This window comes from Cnephaeus nilssonii (assembly GCF_951640355.1).
Source record: "Cnephaeus nilssonii genome assembly, chromosome: 2".
Lineage (NCBI taxonomy): Eukaryota > Metazoa > Chordata > Mammalia > Chiroptera > Vespertilionidae > Cnephaeus > Cnephaeus nilssonii.
Genome location: NC_137073.1, coordinates 14,673,774 through 14,686,629, shown reverse-complemented (window position 1 = coordinate 14,686,629; position 12,856 = coordinate 14,673,774). Strand labels below are relative to the sequence as shown.

The window sequence follows — 12,856 nt, the reverse complement described above, 5'->3', positions numbered from 1 at the left end:
CCTGACCTGGCCTTCATACTTGCTTCCTAGTTTGAGACCAGACTCTGAGAGGCTTTTTGTTCACTTGCTGGGGGTTGGGGGGCTGACCTCCCTGAGATAAGGACAGCCTAGACTCTTCCTCAAGGCCAGGCCTGGTCCCCTATACCTGCCCCACCACACACTGAGTGCCTGGCCCTGCTCCTCCCACAGAAACCTGAGTGGGAACCCGTTGGAGTGTGACTGTGGCCTAGCTTGGCTGCCGCGCTGGGTAGAGGAGGCAGCGGGTTCATGTGGTGCAGCCAGAGGCAGCCACTTGTGCGGGGCCTGGCCCCCTGGCTGGCCTACCCCTCCTTCGAGTCCCCTTGTCCTGACAGTGGCTGTGGTGAGTGTGGGCAGGGCCAGCTTCGTTTCTTGTGGTACAGCCCTTCCAAGCAGGGACTCTGCAGGTGCTCGGGGTTCTCCAGCCTGGGTGGTAGATGGGGACCTGGGGAACAGGGCTGAGACAGACTAACTGGGTCAGGAAGGCCCCTCTGGACCAGGGTGTGGGCAGGATGGGGGAAGACCAGCAGTGGGGTGGGGTGGGGTGGGGGTGATCTGGGATTTGGAGTGGGGCCTGAGAGGCAGCCATCTGCCCCTTTCAGGTGAGAAGTATGTTGCCTGCCTCCCCAACAACAGCTCGGGTGCCGTGGTGCTGGTGGCCTTCTCAGTTGCTCATGAGGGTCCACTGGTGCCCGAGGCCTGCGGTGCCTTCTGCTTCTCCACCGGCCAGGGACCTTGCGGCCCTCTCAGAGCCAGGGCACTGCCTGTGCGGGGCTGCCCATCCCCCCAACACCTCCTCCACCTGCCTGCCCTTCTGCTCCAGCTCCCCACAGCCCCCTGCCCCTGCCTGTGGGGGCCCCACCATCCTCCAGAATGTCCTTCCCTGCCTCCCCAGGGGCTGCACTTGGTGGGGCCCCAAGGACCCCTGGCCTCTGGCCAGCCAGCAGCCTTCCATGTCACTGCCTTGCTGCCTGTCAGCTCCACACACTGGGACTTTGGTGACAGCTCCCTGAGGTGGACATTGCTGGTCCTGCCAGCGTTCACCACTATGTGCTGCCTGGGCGCTATCACGTGACAGCAGTGCTGGCCCTGGGGGCTGGCTCAGCCCAACTGAGGACAGAGGTGCAGGTGGAGGCGGCTCCCGCTGCCCTAGAGCTCATGTGTCCGGCCTCGGTGCACAGTGATGAGACCCTTGAGCTCAGCATCCGAAATCGTGGTGGCACAGGCCTTGAAGCTACCTACAGCATCATGGCCCTGGGCGAGGAGCCAGTCCAAGGTGGGTGCCTCCCTGGGCCTGGGTCCCCACTCCTGTTTCTCACCCCAGGGTCAGGGGTGGGTGGGGCAGAGGCCCAGGTGGGCACACATTAATGCCCCATCTCTCTCCCTGCCGGCCCCCAGTGTGCATCCGCTATGTCCATCTGACACTGAGATCTTCCTGGTAACGGACACTGCTATCGCCTGGTAGCAGAGAAGGCAGCCTGGCTGCAGGCACAGGAGCAGTGCCAGGCCTGGGCTGGGGCCGCCCTGGCCATGGTGGACAGTCCCCGCCGTCCAGCACTTCCTGTTTCCCGGGTCACCAGGTACCTGAACCCAGCCCTGAGAGGCTGGAGGTTGGGGTGGCGAGGCTGAACACTGGTGGGGACAGAGCCTGAGACGGTCAGGAGGACAGTGAGAGTGGCTGGAGAGGCCTCAGTACCAGCCAAGGCTGGCACTGGGGGCCAGATCCCCACCTCCTGGGTTCCCCGTGTGGGAAGAGCCTAGTTAGACAGTGAAATCATGTCCTGGACATCCTCAGTGTACAGAAGGGGAAATCAGTTGAGGCCAGAGTGGTCAGACCCATGCCCAATGGTCACTGGTTATATGCTTAGCCCCAGTCCCTGGCTCTGACTACAGCTCCTCATTTTTCTCTCTCTCTGTCTATCCCTGTCCCTCTGCTTGTCCCTGTGTCTGTCCCTGTCCCTATCCCTCTGCCTGTTTCTGTGTCTATCTCTAGCTATGTGTCTACAATTCTTGCTCCTAAGAGGGTCTTCCTACCTTGACAGAGCTATGGAGAATATCCCTTTGGGAACTGATATGTGGGTGTCATGGTCCCCAAATGCCGTACCCTGGGCCTCCCCACAGGACATAGTGCTGGTCTGATTGAGGCAAACTCCTCTGGCTGGGCCCCTAGCCCCATGGTGAGGGTGGCTGGATGGGAATTACTATGGGCCTTACTCTCCAGGTCATGTCTCTGAGCCTCGGTTTCCCCATCTGGATAGTAGGGGCAGGGCTCACCTGAGGGACTGCTATGAGAAGCCTGCCCCTAGAGAGGATGAATGGAGGGGCACTTGTCTTTGGGGAGCCCCCTGAGTCCCCCCCCCCCATCATCTGCAGGGGCCTGGACGTGTGGATCGGCTTCTCGGCTGTGGAGGGCGCTCAGGCAGGCCCGCTGTCTCGGGGTGAGGCCTTCAGCCTAGAGAGCTGCCAGAACTGGCTACCTGGGGAGCCACATCCCGCTACTGCAGAGCGCTGTGTGCGGCTTGGGCCTGCTGGGCAGTGCAACACAGACCTGTGCTCGGCACCACACAGCTACGTCTGTGAGCTGCGGCCTGGAGGTGTGCTGGGGCTGCTAGGGGGTTGGGGAGTGCCTTCTGCCCTGGGCCAGGACAGCTCCTCTCCAAACAGTCTCCTGGCCCCAGAGCTCCTCCTGCCCTTGGCCAGGACAGTGCCCCCTCCTCCGCCCAGGCTCCTTTCTTAGCCAGTCAGTGCTCATTAGGTGTTTGCTGAGCACCTGCTGTCGTCCTGGGCTGGGTGTGCACTGGAGGAAACAAAGACAGAGGAAGCTGGCGGGGGGGGGGGGGGGGGGGGCTGCTGCCAGGTGGCTCAGTCCTGCCCTGGCCCCTTTCACTCTCCTCTTTGGCCTGGGACCAGTACCTCATTGCACACATGCCACCCCAGGCCCCGTGAGGGATGCGGAGAACTTCCTCCTGGGGGCGCCCAGCGGAGACCTGCAGGGACCACTGAGCCCCCTGGCACAGCAAGAGGCCCTCTCTGCCCCCCGGGAGCCCGTCGAGGTAGGCCAGCCAAGATCTTGCTCCCGGACACAGATCACCCTTATTGTGTGTCTCTTTAAAAAACAAGCTGCTTTTTTAAGGGTCCTTTTTAATTTCCTATGTGCCCAGTAGAGATGGTTTAGAACAGCGGTCGCCAACCCTTCGGACCTCACAGACCATCAGTGGTCCGCGGACCACCGGTTGGCGACCGCTGGTTTAGAAAACCCGCTGTTGCGCAGGGAGAAGCCCCTGGCCTGGTATGCAGGAGCGTTCTGAGCTCCTATGCCTTTTCTCTCTGTGTCTGTGGATTAAAAACACACACACCATGGTGGGGTCCTGCTGCTCACAGGTGCTTTGACATGACTTTTCCTCCCTAGCAAAGCATGTGGGGGGCCTCATAAAGCCCCATGTCGTGGCCCCTTCCCTTCTTGGCTGGTGGAGGCTACAGGCCAGGGTTTGTGGAGCTGAGCATGCCAATTCCCCTCCTACCTGCACCTGCCCCCTGCACCTCCTCCCAACCCCCCTCCGTCCTTATCCCTTTCCACTTCACCAGGTGATGGTGTTCCCTGGCCTGGGCCTGAGCCATGAAGCCTTCCTCACCACTGCCGAGTTTGGAACCCAAGAGCTCGGCCGGCCTGCCCAGATGAGGCTTCAGGTGTACCGACCCATGGGAGGAGCAGGTGGGACCCTGTCCTGGAGGTGGGAGTTGGGGGGCTTGGGTAGCCTCTGTGCGTTGTCATGTCTACTGGTCTCTTGACCACTGGACTGGTCTCCAGCCTCAAGGTGGACAGAATGGTGTCCACAGGGACCACTCGTGCTGGGGTCCCAAGGACAGATTGGATCGGGCTTGCCTGGGTGGCGGGTTCTCCCGGCTCAGTCAGCTGGCCCCGTGTTGGGAAGGGGAGGGGAATGCTGGTAGAGGCCGGGAGTACTTCATGGCAGGGCCTCAGGTAGTAGTGGACATCCCTGACTGGAACTCCCCGTAAATCACGTCCTGTGATACCCTTCCTCTCCTCACAGGGCTCTCAGCAAACAGCAGCGAGCCTGAGAGAAGGCCCCTGGAGAACAGGACTGAGCTGGCTCCTGACTGTACACCAGAAGGTGTCTGGTGCCCCAGATCCAACATCTGCCTGCCACTGGACACCCCCTGCTACCCTCAGGCCAACGGGTCCACGGCAGAGCCGGGGCTCCCAGGGGCCTCCTACACGCTGTGGAGGGAGTTCCTCTTCTCTGTGCCTGCGGGGCCCCCTGCCCAGTACTCGGTGTGTGTCACTGGCCTGGGTGCCATCTGCCCCCCCTCAGCCACCTGAAGTCTGGGTCTCCCCATTAAACATAGACAATATGCAGATTCTTCCACACAGTCCACAGCCGCCTCCCCTGCCCACCCCCGGCCTTGTCAGAGCCCTTGTTCATCTCCCAGCACAAGAAGCTCCCGCCCCAGGACCGTTACACTTTCTGTGCCTTCTAAGGAGGACTCGAAACCTCTTGGCTTGGCCTTTTCCTTCCTCTTCTTCAAGTCTTGGCTGCAGTGTCCCTCAGAGGTCCCTCCCCTGTCTGGGAAGCCCCACTCTGCCTGCATTCTCTCTGTCTTGCCTTGTGCATGTTCTGTTTGTCTGATGCTGTCCCTTCTGTCCCCACCATGAGTGCCTGGGCCCCTGTGAAGCCTGGTAGAGTGTGAGTGACTGATGAGTGTTGAGATCCATGTGGAGGAGTGACTCCAGGTTACCCGTGAAGGTCCTACCTACCTGTTGGAGCCCTGGCCCAGTGTTCTCTGCAGGCCCCTGAGCAGAGGCGGCCCACTGTGAGGCCCTGACACAGCCACACCTCCCTCTCCTGTAGGTCGCCTTCCGTGGCCAGGATGGCCCCCTGCTCCCTGGTGACCTCATAGGCTTCCAGCATGATGCCGGCCCGGGTGCCCTCCTGCGCTGTACCCCAGCACTCAGCCACCCTGGCCCTGAGGCCCCATACTTCTCTACTAATGCCTCGGCCTGGCTGGGCTGCCTGCCTACCCAGCTAGAGGCCAGCCGGGCTGGCCAGGCCTGTGCCCTGCGGCTGCTCACTGCCACGGAACGGCTCACCCCGCTGCTGGGCCTCAGGCCTAACCCGGGGCTGAGGCGGCCGGGACGCTACGAGGTCCGGGCCTCAGTAGGCAACAGCGTGTCTAGGTGGAACCTGTCCTGCAGCTTCGATGTGCTCTCCTCAGTGGCCGGGCTTCGGGTGGTCCACCCCACCCCCCATGATGGCCTCCTCTACATGTCCACCAATGGCTCGGCCTTGGTGCTCCAGGTAGACTCCGGTGCCAATGCCACAGCCACGGTGCGCTGGCCCGGGGGCAACATCAGTGCGCCCTTCGAGGCCACCTGCCCTGATTCAGTGGCTGCCCTGGTGCCAAGCTGTGCCCATGAGGCCAACAACACCCTGTTCTCAGTGTTGGCACTGCCAAGACTCGATGAGGGCGAGCATGCAGTGGAGGTTGTGGTGGAGAACAGCGCCAGCCGGGCCAACCTCAGCCTGTGGGTGAAGGTGGAGGAGCCCATCTGCGGCCTCCGAGCCATGCCCAGCCCCGAGGCCCGCGTGCTGCAGGGCGTCCTGGTGGTGAGTGTTGCCAGCAGGTCTGTACGGCCTCTCCTGAGATAAGGTGCCTGGGCAAAGAGTGGCCTCTCCCCGATGATGAAAGAGCTTGGTTGGTTAATGGGCAGGTCCTGTTAGGTGGCCATTTATTCCTAAATTACTGAAAAGTCACTGCTGGAACAGTGGCTCTTAAAAACATTTTTTCCACCCTCACATTTCAAGAAACAAATTGTGAGACTCTTCACACACTCTGACCTCAGTGACCCTGGGTGTGTTTTCAGGCCCCAAGCACTTTTTGAGAAGGGGTCTGATGCCACCTGGCCACATCAAGGCCTCTCTGGGAAGGGGCTGTCCTGGGGCCTGGGGTGCCCACCTGAACAAGGCCGCCACCAGCTCTGCACCTTTGCACAGGGACTTGGGAAGGGCGGTTTCTGACAGTCCTGCCACTGTATAGTTGTGTCCCCCAGCTTCCCAGTCACACCTGTTCTGTCAGGTGACGCAGGTAAATATCTAGGCATGAGACGCATTGAGACTCACATGCCTTCCCAAATGGCACTGTGCTGTTCAACTAAGGGGCTGGAGCAGGAGCCCTGGAAGGGTGTGCAGGTTCAGGGATGACAGGTGGGGAACTGAGGTACAGAGAGGTCAAGGTGTGACTAAATCCAAGCTCAGCCCCATACCATGTGGCTCTTTAGGCGAGGGTGAGCCCTGAGGCTCTCCTACCCCTTCTCCCCCACAGTGTCTTCAAGTCCTGCCCCAGGAAGCCCCGCAGGGAGGTGTGTCCGGGACGGTAGACGTGGGCTGAGGGCAGAGTTGGTCCCCCAAAGACCCTGTGCTGGGGCAGGGTCACCGTGGGCTGACGCTGTGCCCTTTCCTCAGAGGTACAGCCCGGTGGTGGAGGCCGGCTCAGACGTGGTCTTCCGCTGGACCATCGATGACAAGCAGTCGTTGACTTTTCACAACGTGGTCTTCAACGTCATCTACCAGAGCGCTGCGGTTTTCAAGCTCTCGGTGGGTGAAGGGAGCAGGAAAGGCTGCGGGTGGGCGGATGACTGGTGCTCGCCCTTGCCTTCTGTTTCTGTTCCGCGTTGCTCCTGACCACCCTGTGGTAGCTGGGGGTGAGTGCAGAGTGGGGCTTTGCCCACTCTGCCTTGAGGCCTGCTGGCTACCTGAACACCGCCTCCTGCCTCCACAGCTCACAGCCACCAACCATGTGAGCAATGTCACTGTGAACTACAACGTCACCGTGGAGCGGATGCATAAGATGCGGGGCCTGCGGGTGTCTGCAGTGCCACCTGTGCTGCCCCCCAATGCCACGCTGGCGCTGGCGGCTGATGTGCTAGTGGACTCGGCCGTGGAGGTGGCCTTTCTGTGAGTGCACTGGGCCCGGCAGGTAGCAGGGGTGGCAGGTTCTCTCAGCACCCCTTCCCCAGTCCCCTCCTCGTCTGTCAGGAGGTGATGGGTACATAGGATCTAGGAGGGGGTGGGAGCTGCAGCAGGGCTGGGTGGTACCCTGAACGAAGGTACAAGAACAGTGACTGTAGTCAGGCGAGCGGCCAGCCTGTCCCACTCATCCTCCCAGATGCTCACTGCCTGCCTGCTGCCCCGGCAGGTGGACCTTCGGGGATGGGGAGCAGGTGATCGGCCAGTTCAAGCCTCCATACGACGAGTCCTTCCAGGTCCCCGACCCCATGGTGGCCCAGGTGCTGGTGGAGCACAACACCACTCACACCTACACCATCCCAGGTGAGGGCGGGCCCACAGCCCTGCTGGCCCCCACTGGGCAAGCCCTGCTTCACTAGTAGCTTGGGGTGATGGCCCAGGGCCTTACTAGGGTGAAAGAGGGGTGCCTAGGGGTGAGGGGAGGACTAGGTCACTGAACCCTGTGAATTGAATTTCCTGATAGGAAACTAGACCCTCCTATGTCCTTCTCTGAGCCTTTTTTTGGAGAGAAGGGGTGGAGGGTTACTGTTTAGTTACTTTTAAAATTCCAGAATCCGTGCCTTTGGCCAGAATCGAACCCGGGACCCTTCAGTCCGCAGGCCCTCGCTCTATCCATTGAGCCAAGCCAGCCAGGGATGAATAAAGCACTTTTGATGTTTCTCTTGAAAAAAATAAAAATAAAATAAAATAAAATTCCAGAATCCTCATACACAGAATGCAAAGTAAATGGCAGGATTCCCACAGTCCTTGCTTTGCACTGGCTCACTCTCTTAACCTCAGTAAAGTCTTACTTAGAGACATTCTGTTCCTCATCCCAGCTCTGCTGTAGCGCTGTGTCTTGCTCTGTGCTGATGGCACCCTACACACACCTCTCTGAGGACCCCTGGGGTGGGACCCCAGGGTGTTCTTTCCGTTTGACCATGGCCCTACTCTGCCCTTCTAAGAGGTTCCTGCGCACAGCAGCCCTCTCAGGGTTAGGGAGGGATTGTGCTAACCGGCGGCATAGTGGCCACAGCACCATTCCCACGCCGGGCCTGTCCCCCAGGTGAGTACAATTTGACCCTGCTCGTGTCCAACGCCTTCGAGAACTTGACGCAGCTGGTGCCTGTGAGTGTGCGTGCTATTCTGCCTGCCGTGGCTGTGGCTGTGGGCAGTCCTGTCCTGGTGGCTGGCCGGCCCATCACCTTCTCCCCACACCCACTGCCCTCGCCTGGGAGCATCCTGTACACGTGGGACTTTGGGGATGGCTCCCCAGCCATGGTACATCACCAGCCAGTGGTCAACCACATCTACACCTCGAGGGGTACGTACCACATCTGCCTAGAGGCCAACAACACAGTGAGCAGCACAATGGCATGCACTGATGTCCGCGTCTTTGAAGAGCTCCGTGGCCTGAGTGTGAGCCTGAGCTCAGCTGTGGAGCAGGGCACGCCGGTGGTGGTCAGCGCCGCCCTGGAGTCGGGCGACAATGTCACGTGGACTTTTGACATGGGGGATGGCACGGTGCTCACGGGACCGGAGGCCGCAGTGGAGCATGTGTACTTGCAGGCTCGGAACTACACAGTGACCGTGGGCGTGTCTAGCCCCGCTGGCCACCTAGCCCAGAGCCTGCCCGTGCAGGTCTTTGTCCTGGAGGTGTTGTGGATTGACCCTGTGGCCTGCATACCGGTGCAGCCGCAGGCCCGGCTCACGGCCCACGTCACGGGGAACCCTGCGCACTATGTCTTCGACTGGACCTTTGGGGATGGCTCCTCCAACACGACCATCTGGGGGGACCCGACTGTGACTCACAACTTCACTCAGAGTGGCACGTTTCCCCTGGTGCTCATCTTGTCAAGCCGTGTGAACAAGGCGCATTACTTCACCAGTGTGTGCGTGGAGCCCGAGGTGGGCAACGTCACTCTGCTGCCTGAGAGGCAGTTTGTGCGGCTGGGAGACAAGGCCCAGCTGGTGGCCCACGCCTGGCCCCCGTTCCTCTACCGCTACACCTGGGACTTTGGCACTGAGGATGCACCCTGCGTCGGGGTCCCTGAGGCCACATTCACCTATTGGGATGCAGGCTCCTACCTGGTGACGGTCACTGTGTCCAACAACATCTCGGCTGCCAACGACTCAGCGCTCGTGGAGGTGCAGGAGCCCGTGGAGCTCACGGGCATCAGGGTCAATGGGTCCCGTGTGCTGGAGCTGCAGCAGCCTTACCTGTTCTCCACTGTGGGCCACGGGCGCCCTGTCACCTACCTGTGGGAGCTTGGGGACGGCGCACGGCTTGAGGGCCCTTCGGTCACTCACATCTACACCAGCACAGGCCACTTCACCATCAGGGTGGCCGGCTGGAACGAGGTGAGCCGCGGGGAGGCCCAGCTGAATGTCTCAGTACAGCGGCGTGTGCAGGGGCTCAGTATCAATGCCAGCCGCACAGTGGTGCCCCTGAATGGCAGCGTGAGCTTCAGCACCTCGCTGGAGGCGGGCAGTGATGTGCGCTACTCTTGGGTGCTCTGTGACCGTTGCACACCCATTCCTGGGGGCCCCACTATCTCCTACACCTTTCGCTCTGTGGGCACCTTCAACATCATCGTCACAGCTGAGAATGAGGTGGGCGCTGCCCAGGATAGCATCTTCGTCTACGTCCTGCAACGCATTGAAGGACTGCAGGTGGCTGGTGGCGGCGGCGGCTGCTGCTTCCCCACCAACAGCACCCTTCAGCTGCAGGCTGTGGTCAGGGATGGCACCAACATCTCCTATGGCTGGACTGCCCAGCGGGACAGCGGCACAGCCCTGGTTGGCAGCGGCAAAACCTTCTCGCTCACTGTGCTCGAGGCTGGCACCTACCACGTCCAGCTGCGGGCCACAAACATGCTGGGCAGTGCCTCGACCAACCGCACCGTGGAATTTGTGGAGCCCATAGGGTGGCTGTCTGTGGCTGCCTCCCCGAACCCGGCCCCCGTCAACGTGAGTGTCACCTTCTGCGCCGAACTGGCTGGTGGCAGTGATGTCATTTACACCTGGTCCCTGGAGGAAGGACTGAGCTGGGAGACCCCAGAGCCATCCACGACCCACACCTTTCCCACTCCCGGCCTATACCTGGTCACAGTCACAGCCAAGAACCAGCTGGGCTTGGCCAACACCACCATTGAGTTGGCCGTGCAAGTGCCTGTGAGTGGCCTCAGCATCAGGGCCAGTGAGCTGGATGGAAGCTTTGTGATGACTGGCTCCACCGTGCCCTTCTGGGGGCAGGTGGCTTCCGGCACCAACGTCAGCTGGTGCTGGGCTGTGCCAGGTGGCAGCAGACACGGCCAGCACGTCACCGTGGTCTTCCCTGATGCTGGCACCTTCTCTGTTCAGCTCAATGCCTCCAACGCAGTCAGCTGGGCCATCGCCACACACAGCCTCGTGGTGGAGGAGCCCGTTGTGGGCCTGGTGCTGTGGGCCAGCAGCAAGGTGGCGGAGCCTGGGCAGCTGGTCCGCTTTCAGATCCTGCTAGCCTCTGGTTCAGCCGTCAGCTTCCACTTGCAGGTTGCGGGGGCTGGCCTCGAGGCACTCCCCGGGCCTCACTTTTCCCGCAGCTTCCCCCGGGTTGGGGACTACACAGTGAGCATCCAGGCCGAGAACCATGTGAGCCGGGCGCAGGCGCAGACACGCATCCTGGTCCTGGAGGCCGTGGGTGGGCTCCAGGTGCCCAACTGCTGCGAAGCAGGCATCGCCACAGGCACTGAGAGGAACTTCACGGCCCGAGTGCAGCGGGGGTCTCGTGTTGCCTACGCATGGTACTTCTCCTTACAGAAGGTCCAGGGGGACTCGCTGGTCATCCTGTCAGGCCGTGAGGTCACCTACACCCCTGTGGCCGCAGGGCTCCTGGAGATCCACGTGCGTGCCTTTAATGAGCTGGGCGGGGTGAACCAAACTCTTGTGGTTGAGGTCCAGGATGTCATCCAGCACGTGGCGCTGCGCAGCAGCCGCTGCTTCACCAACCGCTCAGCCCGCTTCGAGGCTGCCACGAGCCCCAGCCCCCGGCGCGTGGCCTACCACTGGGACTTTGGGGATGGCGCCCCAGCAGAGGACACGGAGGATCCCTGGGCTGACCACTCCTACTTGCAGCCTGGGGACTACCACGTGGAGGTGAATGCCTCCAACCTGGTGAGCTTCTTTGTGGCACAGGCCACAGTGACTGTCCACGTGCTGGCCTGCAGGGAGCCCAAGGTGGACGTGGCCCTGCCCCCTCAGGTGCTGATGCGGCGCTCCCAGCGCAACTACCTGGAGGCCCACATTGACCTGCGCGGTTGTGTCAGCTACCAGACTGAGTACCGCTGGGAGGTGTACCGCGCCACCAGCTGCCAGCGGCCTGGGCGCACAGCCCGTGTGTCCCTGCCTGGCGTGGACATGAGCCGGCCCCAGCTGGTGGTGCCTCGCCTGGTGCTGCCTGTGGGCCACTACTGCTTTGTGTTCGTGGTGTCATTTGGGGACACACCCCTGTCGCAGAGCATCCAGGCCAACGTGACGGTAGCCCCTGAGCGCCTAGTACCCATTGTGGAGGGTGGCTCCTACCGAGTGTGGTCAGACGTGCAGGACCTCGTGCTGGATGGGAGCAAGTCCTATGACCCCAACCTGGACGATGGCGACCAGACTCCGCTCAGCTTCCACTGGGCCTGTGTGGCCTCCACGCAGGTCAGATTCTCGGCAGGGCCAGAGGAAGGGGCGTCCAGTCCCCTCAGGTGTTTGCACCAGTGAGCCCAGCAGGGGAGAGGGTTCATCTGCTGGCAGAGTCCTGGTGGGCTTGATCCCAGCAGGGGGAGGGGTGTCCCCTGCTGTCCTCCGGGTCAGGCTCTGCTTTGAGGGGGGCCAGGGTCTCACCGCCCCTGTTCTTGGCCACAGAGCGAGACTGGTGCGTGTGTGCTGAACTTCGGGCCCCGTGGAAACAGCATAGTCACCATCCCTCGGGAGCGGCTGCAGGCTGGCGTGGAGTACACCTTCAACCTGACCGTGTGGAAGGCTGGCCGGAAGGAGGAGGCCACCAACCAGACGGTGGGTGCCACCTGCCCTTGGCCTTAGCCCGGGAAAGTGGAGCCGTAGGCCTGCATTGGGGGTGGGGTGGGGGAGGGCTGCCTCCTGCAGAGAGCACCAAACACCCTTTGGAGGTTTTCTGTTTGAGTACTTCTAGAAGCTGTCTGTTCTCCTCTAAGTTACTACTTTTGATACAGATTTTGTTTAACAAGACACTCTGCTTCAGCATTATTTCTTCCGAACCTTAGAGGAGCCATACAGCTCCTGTGATTTGTGAAAAATAAACTGTCCCAACAGCACAAAGGCAGCAGTGAGGAAACTCATTCTCCCTGAGAGTGGCTGTCCTGGTTTCTGAACAGGGAGGCCTGTTCTTCCCTCTCCGTGGGCGTGTGCTCTGCTCCCCTCCCCTGGACTGGCCAGGCAGGTCAGGACCCCTGTGCAGTGACCCCATGTCAGCCACTCCAGCTGCTGATGGGAGCAGGTGTGCCAGGCTTTGCTGGTGCCTGGGTTGGGGTGACTGTCCCCAATGCCAGGCCTCTCCCGGATGGCCTGCCTCGGGAGTGTCTGGGCAGGTAGGAGCTCCGAGCAGGGTCCAGCCCAGCTGGGCTGTCTGAGGTGGACCCCGCCCCCCAGGACAGCAGGAACCTCAGAAGGGGCTGTGTAGAACACAGCTGTCCTCATTCCTGTGTGCATGCCTATGTGAGCACTTACCAGGTGCCTCCTGTGGGCCAGGCCCAAGATAGGCACTAGAGGCTGCAACGTGGTCTCTGCTCCTTTAGATGATCCCTGCCCCC

At 61.3% G+C, this 12,856-nt stretch overlaps 1 protein-coding gene across 1 annotated transcript in view; it reads left to right on the top strand.

The window, feature by feature from the left end:
• The window catches only part of PKD1 (polycystin 1, transient receptor potential channel interacting), a 42,650-nt gene that overhangs the window by 10,847 nt on the left and 18,947 nt on the right, over window positions 1–12,856 (top strand). Inside the window, 20 exon segments of the mRNA XM_079789359.1 lie at window positions 112–256; window positions 258–347; window positions 349–361; window positions 621–748; window positions 750–896; window positions 898–921; window positions 923–1,022; window positions 1,025–1,298; window positions 1,417–1,448; window positions 1,451–1,598; window positions 2,392–2,612; window positions 2,956–3,071; window positions 3,604–3,730; window positions 4,071–4,312; window positions 4,890–5,645; window positions 6,501–6,632; window positions 6,817–6,992; window positions 7,234–7,367; window positions 8,110–11,726; window positions 11,934–12,083. Coding sequence (XP_079645485.1) covers window positions 112–256; window positions 258–347; window positions 349–361; window positions 621–748; window positions 750–896; window positions 898–921; window positions 923–1,022; window positions 1,025–1,298; window positions 1,417–1,448; window positions 1,451–1,598; window positions 2,392–2,612; window positions 2,956–3,071; window positions 3,604–3,730; window positions 4,071–4,312; window positions 4,890–5,645; window positions 6,501–6,632; window positions 6,817–6,992; window positions 7,234–7,367; window positions 8,110–11,726; window positions 11,934–12,083 — 6,772 coding nt within the window.